This window comes from Ptychodera flava, chromosome 15 (genome assembly GCF_041260155.1).
Source record: "Ptychodera flava strain L36383 chromosome 15, AS_Pfla_20210202, whole genome shotgun sequence".
Classification (NCBI taxonomy): Eukaryota; Metazoa; Hemichordata; class Enteropneusta; family Ptychoderidae; genus Ptychodera; species Ptychodera flava.
In genome coordinates this window covers 11,382,690-11,391,713 of record NC_091942.1, presented here as the reverse complement: position 1 = coordinate 11,391,713, position 9,024 = coordinate 11,382,690, and the positions used below count along the sequence as shown (strand labels likewise).

General features: G+C 36.2%; 1 protein-coding gene across 16 annotated transcripts in view; it reads right to left on the bottom strand.

Annotated features, from left to right (window-relative positions):
- Positions 1-6,312: 6,312 nt before the first annotated feature.
- The window catches only part of LOC139151152 (COP9 signalosome complex subunit 1-like), a 104,550-nt gene continuing 101,838 nt past the window's right edge, over positions 6,313-9,024 (bottom strand). For all 16 annotated transcript variants that reach the window (XR_011556352.1, XR_011556353.1, XR_011556354.1 and 13 more), the window contains one exon: positions 6,313-7,254. Coding sequence is in view for 8 of the 16 variants with exons in the window: in XM_070723721.1 (XP_070579822.1) it covers positions 7,174-7,254 (81 nt within the window). In the remaining 8 variants the exon portion in view is untranslated. The remainder of the gene's footprint in view (positions 7,255-9,024) is intronic.

Below are 9,024 nucleotides of genomic sequence, written 5' to 3'. Positions count from 1 at the left end.
TATCACCACTTAATATAGCAAGTGTTACCTTTGGTCAAGTCCTTCAAGCTATATCCCAAACTGTAAAAGCTCATTATGAAGTTACAAACATGTGGCAAGACGGTTTTAATTTACATACAACTGCAATACATACTGAAACACTGGAGCATTTGTAGTTTATATCTGGTCCTTTGTTTTGTATGTCAATTCAAGTTCTTGTTCTAATACCAAAAGCATTTTATACATATACACTCTATCTTAACCAGCTAAATAGCGGATATTTGAACGTGCACTGTTGTTTACATTCGAACTCTAGTCCGGACCAGATTTCAACTTGTTGACAATGACAATACTGTGTCTCTCAACATGCTTTAGGGAGTAGAACAAGAAATTATGGTTGACATCAGAAACAAGATAAAGAAAAACTCATCATTAGTTAGAGTTACTGGCCCTTGAAGAGTAATCAGTAAAAGGCATACTGAGTAATCTTTATAATGGACGCAATCCTTGTCAGCCATACTGAAACGTTTTGCAAAATTTAATGTACGAACATAGATTTTACTAGATGATCTGTCTGGATTGAAGTGGTCTTAAAGTGCTTGTAAATTAATCAAATAGTTGTTTACAATAATTTCGCACTTAGCGCAAACTATTTACCTATGCTATGGCCATAAAAAAGGAAACATCCGTCTGCTTTGTATTTGGTACGAGTATAGAACACAACTATCAACTTCAATACGATATTGCTATGGAGATAGATGAATTAGGGGCTCAGTTTTGTAAATGGATTAATAAATACCGCCAACAATTACTGACAATTGAGAACTGCATTATGACACCTTAATGACAAGCAGTGTTATCTTTCATTTCTGATACAAATAAAAGCTCCTTCAATACAAAAATGTAATTACTCAAGGCTTGACAAATCGGCTTGGCCTGTTGAAGGAAGATTAAATACCTTTGAAATGGCAAATAAAATTACCAAGTACTCCTAAAACTATTATGCATGCACATTTGTATTCATTCACGCCGAGCGTTCGGTAAAATTTACTGAACTCTGTTGAATTGTAGTAAGTGCCCAGTACAGTTGTCAGGCTCCACATAAAATATCATGACAGACCGGTACAAAGATCATTCTCGACTGGATTAACAACAAACTAGCACAATATCAAAACGGAGAAACGTTTCGTTAGGCTGTCTCCATTGCAGTGCGATGCTATCACATTGAAAGGTCACTAGCTTAAAACTGTTGTAGCAACATAATCTGGGGAAGGCCTAGAGTGACGCAAGCTTCTGCCTTTCTACCAATCAACCAGAATATATATACTAGGCAGTTTGGTGCCCTCAGGTATAATTGATTTCATGTACTAAAGAGCTCCTTATTTTGAGAATGAAACAGGTGAGAAAGATTCAAGCAAAATCAGAGTTCAAGAGGTGCCCTCAGGAACTAGTAACAGATTGGGCCTACAGATTTCGAGAGGCATTCTAGTAATTACAGTAGCTGCGATAGCTCCAAGGTATTCATATATAGCATAATTGTGTTCCTCAACCCAAAACTAATGGGCACAGCTATATTTGCGGAATGTTATCATGATAGCTTAACGTATAATTGACTCAAACCAGACACATGGTTGTAACAGCTCTGGAAGTGCAAATGTCACATGAAATGGCTCTCTGACAGGTATATACTGAATGCAGGCATTGATTACAACATTTGGTGTGGATACGACATGGTCTCTGGTGGTTAGCTGCGTCAGAATTGAACGCTATACATGTGTTATATTTGGAGTGGAATCAAAGTCGTTCTTTTAGCAGAATTGATGTACCAATGAAATCAACTAGTGTTCAGTTATAAACATGCACGAAGAACTTCCGTGCTTATCCTTCACCTTGTTTTTACGAAAGACTGCCGAGACATATTTGACACGATTCTTTGGATATTGCGAAAACAGTCCATGAAATTATGGATGTGTTGAATTATATTACCGAACGTGGCGAGTTATTCTCGCAAATCGATGAGGAATGTTTGAAACTTCGATGAAACCAAACTCTGGATAGCACATAAGTGATTACGAAATAGCCACTTGGCAGCCATGTTGAATTGCGCACTGTGTCACTTATATAATTTGCATATGTGAGGCAAGCTGGTGTCTCATGATAAATATAACAAGTCATCGTTGATGACACAGTCCCCACTTGTTAATGGGTACTTTGATTACAGGTCCTCAGAGAGGATAGAGTCCTCTTCATTAGGTCTGTGATAAAAATACTTTTGAATAAATTCGTTGATACATGTGTGAGTTGTAGTTCAGGACATGGAAAAATCGTAATAAAATGGCCACACGGTGGCCATATTGGATCGTATCACAAAACAAATAAATGTGCATATGTATGACATAGGTCAATGTCCTTGTAGCAAATTTCATTAAAATTGGTTGAGATATGCCTGAGTTACGGCTTGTACATGAAAAAATCATAACAAAATGGCCGCACAGCAGCCATATTGGATCGTATCACAAAACAAATTAATGTGCATATGTATGACATTGGTCAATCTCCTTGTACCAACTTTGAATAAATTCACTTGATACATGTCTGAGTTATGGTTCTGGACATGAAAAAATGTAATAAAATGGCCACACGGCGGCCATATTGGATCGTATCACAAAACAAATCAATGTGCATGTGCATGACATTGGTCAATGTCCTTGTACCAAGTTTGAATAAAATCGGTTGAGTTATGCCTGAGTTATGGCTCTGTACATGAAAAAATCGTAACAAAATGGCCGCAGAGCGGCCATATTGGATCGTATCACAAAACAAATTGATGTGTATAGCTATGACATTGGTCAATGTCCTTGTACCAACTTTGAATAAAATCTGTTGAAACATGCCTGAGTAATGGCTCTGTACATGAAAAAATCGTAACAAAATGGCTGCACGGCGGCCATATTGGATCGTATCACAAAAAAAATTGACGTGCATATCTATGACATTGGTCAATGTCCTTGTACCAACTTTGAATAAAATCAGTTGAAACATGCCTGAGTTATGGCTCTGTACATGAAAAAATTGTAATAAAATGGCCGCCTGGCAGCCATATTGGATCGCATTACAAAACAAATCGACGTGCATCTGTATGACATATGAAGTAATCCTTGTACCAAGTTTGAATGAAATCGCTCCAGGCATCTCTGAGATATCTGCGTGAACGGACGGACGGACGCACGGACGGACGCACGCACGCACGGACATGACCAAACCTATAAGTCCCCCCGGACGGTGTCCGTGGGGACTAAAAATAGTGGTGGTCCGAATACATGGAATACGCAATGGCTTTGGATGACTCTACATAACTTGATTTTTGAGATAGCATCGTCCCAGATGACTTGTTAAAATAACAAAGGTTAGAAAACCAGTAAGTAGACTTCAAAGCCCGGCTTAAAAAGGCCCGGGATCGGGATTAACGTAGGTGTTAAGAAGATTATGAGGTGTCTGTGTCTTTTGTTTTCCTTTGACATTGCAATAGTTTTAAAAATATGTTGCAGGATTTTTGGATTAAGGTAGTATGCACCTCGAAAATGAAAGACTTAAAACTTTTGCTCCACTTTCCTCAAGGAATCTTTCAATCATTCTCTTTCAAAATCAAGAATAAAAACGGGGTCACCATGCAAATTTTGGTACTAGAGAAACAAATTACCCAAGATTTACCAATATTAGAAATTCAAAATGGCCGCCATCCCTTTGTTAACTCTATGGAGAAAAAAAATATGTTCGACTTTTGAAAAACTAAGCCAGTGAAAAGTTTTCTTTCACCAAGAGCTTTAAAATGAACCCCCACATATGGTATATCAGAAGAGAATTGTAAAAGTTTGAGGGTCCGAATGTCTGTCTCCGAGGTGCGTTCTACCTCAAGTCCGAACGAAAGTTTAAGAAAAATACCGCCCTACGTGACAGCGGCACCTTAAATGTGGAACTATTCAATTTATAATAATATACATTATCATCAGAGAGAATCATTCTAAAATTGAATTTTGCCTTTAAGGCAAATACCAATTATTTATATATGCATGTTTCTATTTTTTATAACCTCAAATCTGTAAACTGATATGTCCAAAGTCATTGAAACCTCAAAGCACGCCATCCCCACTGGGGTATCTTTATATCAACATATCAAGATGTCAAAGTAACAATGATAAATGTATGAAATTTTTCGTTATGTGTAAAATAGGCAAACCTGGATTTTTAAGAAATCTTGTGGTTTTAAGATATGATACAAAGTCTGTTCAAATTTGGACAATCAAGACTGGGGCAATTTGTTGTGTTAAAATAAAGCGGTAGCAAATGTCATCGATTTTCAAATCTTGCTAAAGTCATTTCCCTTTCCAGACATTCAGTCTGCAGCCAGCAAAGTTGGAAATTATGATTATAGACAGAATTGTATAATTTATTTGACTTTGTATTGGGGTTGAGCTAAAAAGTATTAGTCCTTCACAACATAAAATGTATTGGTGCAAATACACAGAGATCACGGATTTTCTCGTTCATCACTCAACTCTGTTAAAGACAACCTTATTGTACAATGCTATTTCTGGATAGGCAACATAATTGTTGTACAAGCAAAAGGCATTATGGGTATATATACACTAACAAGCTCCATGCTGGGGGAACTCATATATAAAAAGATAAGTTATTGATTTACGTCAACAGTAATTCAGACTGATGTAGCTGGTGGTTGGAAATTCTGTGCGAGCAATTTATTGATGACGTGTCTTTTAAATAACTGTGGAAAGTTTTGTAGCTGGTATGATTTAATGTATTCTGTGGAGCTGATATTGAAATATAAAAATCACAATCTGATTGCCACAATAGCACATATCCAAAGTCGATGGAAAATTTGTCTGCAAGTTCTATGACAGGCATGAAGATTTTCAGATTTTCATCTTGCAAATGCCAGATCGCACAAGGAATATCCCCTCAGACATCTTCCATTGTGCTACTTTTCTGATTATCTCCGACTTACACAAATAGAAGACTTTATACTTGAAACTGCTGGCATTTTGCACAGGATGTTCTTTCAAGATAGGAAAGATCAAAATTATATGACTGTTCCACAAAGCTATGGCAAGACGTCATCTACAATTTAATCAGATATGAACTGCAAAAGCTCACCTTTCAGTATATATTGCAGTTGCCTGTAAATTTAAACTTTTGCCACATGTTTGCAACTTCATTGAAAGTGTTATGATCAACATCATGAACAATATTCATCACCGATGAATTTCAAATATCATTATATAAATATGTAATTTACCGAAATAAGGATACTGCATTTCTTTGACTGCTGTCATTGTATCACCACTTTACACAGCAAGTGTAATTGCTTTGGGTCAAATCCTTCAAGCTTTATATGCCAAACTATGAAAGCTCATAAGATATCCTAATTATACATTAGCTAACATGAAAATGCAAATATTGTTCACTCAAACAACATAATTGTCTCACCAATATACAGCAAGTTTCATAGACTCTTTTGCAGTCTTTCCAATCTTATATCCCTAATTCGGAAAGTTCATTAAACATGCAAAGTGGTAACTGGCTGAAGTTAAAATGTGTAATGACTTTCAATAATGCTGTATCATAGTATCTTTCATGTACACAGTACATTTCATCAACTTTGGTCAAGGCAATCAAGATCTATATCCCTAATTAGGAAAGTTAATTAAATATGCAAATTAGGAATTGGCTGAAGTACTTTCGATATTGTAACATATTATCTTCCATGTACATAGCAAGATTTGTGAACTCTGCTCAAGTCAATCAAGATATATAACCCTAATTAGGAAAGTTCATTGAATAAGCAAATTAGGAATTGCTGAAGTAAACATGCTAAATGACTTTTGGTAATCATATTATCTTCAACAAACGTACCAAGTTTTGTCAATCAAAATGTGTATCCCTAATTAGGAAAGTTCATCAAATATGCAAATTAGCAATTAATTTTCATGTCACCCTTTATATGTTTCATGGCTGATATATCCTAGTGTGATCAACATTTGTAGCAAATCTCATTATTGCTATAATTGTTTAGTTTTGGCAATGTCAGGGAATTGGTACATGTATCAAAAAACATCTAGGACCAAAATACTGGATAATCAGATACATTATCAGAAATAATCTGGGGGAAGATATCAAAAAATTCACTGATATAGACAAAACTATAATATAATTACTGACAAAACTATGCTTGCTATTATGACATTTCAATTATTACCATCTTGTACTTTATCGAGAACACCATAAACTACATACAAAGAATAAGTAAAGAGGCAATTTTATTAAATGCTGCTTTAATTATTTTTCTCTTAGCTACATGGCTGCAGGAATACACTGCCCAAAAAGTTCATCACAGAAATGAAGAGATTGCAATATAAAGATAGGCAAAACCCTATTTTTCTGATGTGTCATTGCTTTTTGAATGATGTCCACGTTCCATCTGTGCCATGCCGCAGTTCAGTTAGGTAATAAAGACAATAAACAGCAGAAGGAAAACCATCAGATGCTTCTCTCTCTTAATTCTTGGGAGGATATTTGCATGTCGATGCTGAAACCATCCAAGGGAATTAAATTCATTGCAAAGGAAAAATAATAACTGGCTCAATGAATAGCTTGAGTTCTTCCAATAACACGATTGCATTCAGAGGGACAAAAAGATACTGGATGTTTAATGCATAAGCTGGATATGTGAAATTATTCTATTCATAGTTGCACAAAGTAAAAAGATATTACAAAAAAGATTGCTGAGATATTCAGTATAAATGAGACTGGATCAAAAGTCACGAAAAAAGTCAACGGGAAATGTATGATGCCTTATCTATTTCAGAATATCGTGACGACTATCTTATCTTGTTTCATCTCTTTTGTGTGCAATATGGCTAAGTCTATTAATCATCCACTTTAGAACTGTTGTTTCTCATTTGCAGGAAATCGGTAAAAGGTTTGAAACTGAAATTGTGTAAATCACATTTACAAAGTAAAAGAAAAACCCAGTCCACTTTCATATTCTTTTGAATGGTGCAAAGAGACCACAGAATATCTTCCTGGTACGTGGCATCTATCTGTAACTGTGTTATCTATTTACAAAAACCTATGTGGAATTAAAATGGTAAATGAACACAACACGCAAGGGTAATGCTAGAGTCTTGCTGATCCACTGGCAGTTGCTGCCTGCTGAGGTGACAGGGCTTCTCCTCCACTAGACTCCCGAGGTGGACTCTGAAATGAAATTAATCAAAATGCCAATTAAGGAATCATTAGATTACCTTCGGATGTTTCACTGAGGCAACAAAAATGCCGGAGTTAAAAAAACAAGCATCAAAGCAACTGAAAAACACTGACTGTTTTAAGAGAGAAATGGGATGGGAGATAACACTTGTCTGTGTAATTGCATTAACAAGGAATGACAGAGACGCATACCAACACTTTCAGCAAATACAGAGACTCAGAGACGTTAATGGCAGTAGGAAATGTGAGTCATACACATTTTTTCAGCACACATTAACATTGGGTCACTCCATTATGAAAGCAATAGAGTTTCCTTAGGGGGGCCACTCTTTATCTTTTTGAACAAATGGACCCCTTAGTATTATGTTAATTTGAACGATTGTTCAGCAAGGGCAAAGTCTTCCTCAGTTTTGCCAATTTTTTAGGTGGGATTGGATTATGCTACAGCTAGATTCCACAAGCTGCAGTGTATTGCCATGACACTGCATACAGCTTGTCTACACATCCTCAATGAACAGACTGTATATTTTTGATTTCATGTATTCAGTACAACAACATACCAACTTACTGTATTCTATGCACATTGTAAAATACATTACACAATGTCGAAAGAGAGCAAATTCATCAAAATTAAAGAATTCTACTATCACATTATTGTAACCTAAAAAACATGAGAAAATTAAGTCACAGCTATTAGGGCCCGTACAAAGCACAAAATTAACACTAAAATATGCCATCACTGTATGCTTCTATCTTTTATAAAACAGAAACTAATCATAACTGTCTTCTTTACAGACTACAGTAAATTTAGAAAGCAAAAAGACTTAGACTCTAATGTCCGATATAAATCCTTTGAGTACAGTAAATATCACCTTTAACCCTACGCACCCTGACCCCCTGGTGACCTATGACATCATGCTGACATTTTTGTCCGAACAGGGTTCAAAGGGTTAATAAAAAGTGAAACTGTGCCACAACAGTGCATTCACAGCATTATATCAAATTATCTTGCACATTAGCGCTCCATTTACCTTTCACAAACAGGTTCACTTGCACTGTGTACAGGGCATTAAAATGAATTCCTATAACTCAGACAACTAAATATGAAAGTCTCTTTGGAATGACTCGTTTACTGAACCCAGGCTATCAGCACAACTGACTGCCGCCATTCGGCACTTCTCGACCCCTTTTCTCCAGCGATCAGGAAGAGGAAAGGATGCAGGAATGGCTTTGATAATCAATAAAGCAAACATGTTGAAAGAATAGGAAAGAAATGAAAATGTCATGCAATTGAAGGGGTAAGGAGACAGTCACCTTTTGAATTGCGACGGCAGAAAAATAAACTCAAGCTGCATTATGCAGCAGTACTGATGTGAGTGGATCTGATGTGGAAACTGTTATTTCCTGGAAAGAGGATGATGAAAAGTACCCTGACAAGTCAAAGGCCTGTGAATCAATTCCAAAGCTGCTCGGCCAGCTGCTATTGGTTGAGATCAACATCTATTGAAGTTGCATTCATATACCAATTAGACACTAATGAACTGGATAATGCTACATTAAAAGGAAACCGATTCAAAACCCAGAACCAAATTTTCAGGCTTTTCTGTTTAATATTTCAAGATCTCATTGAAATGATGAAATTGCTGACACAACTCCTTAGAGTCTAAGTTGTACTGATTCTACGGTGAGGGGCAAACAAGGTGAACACTCCATGAACATAGGAAGATGATTCCATTATCGTTTTTTTTTTTCAAGTAACCA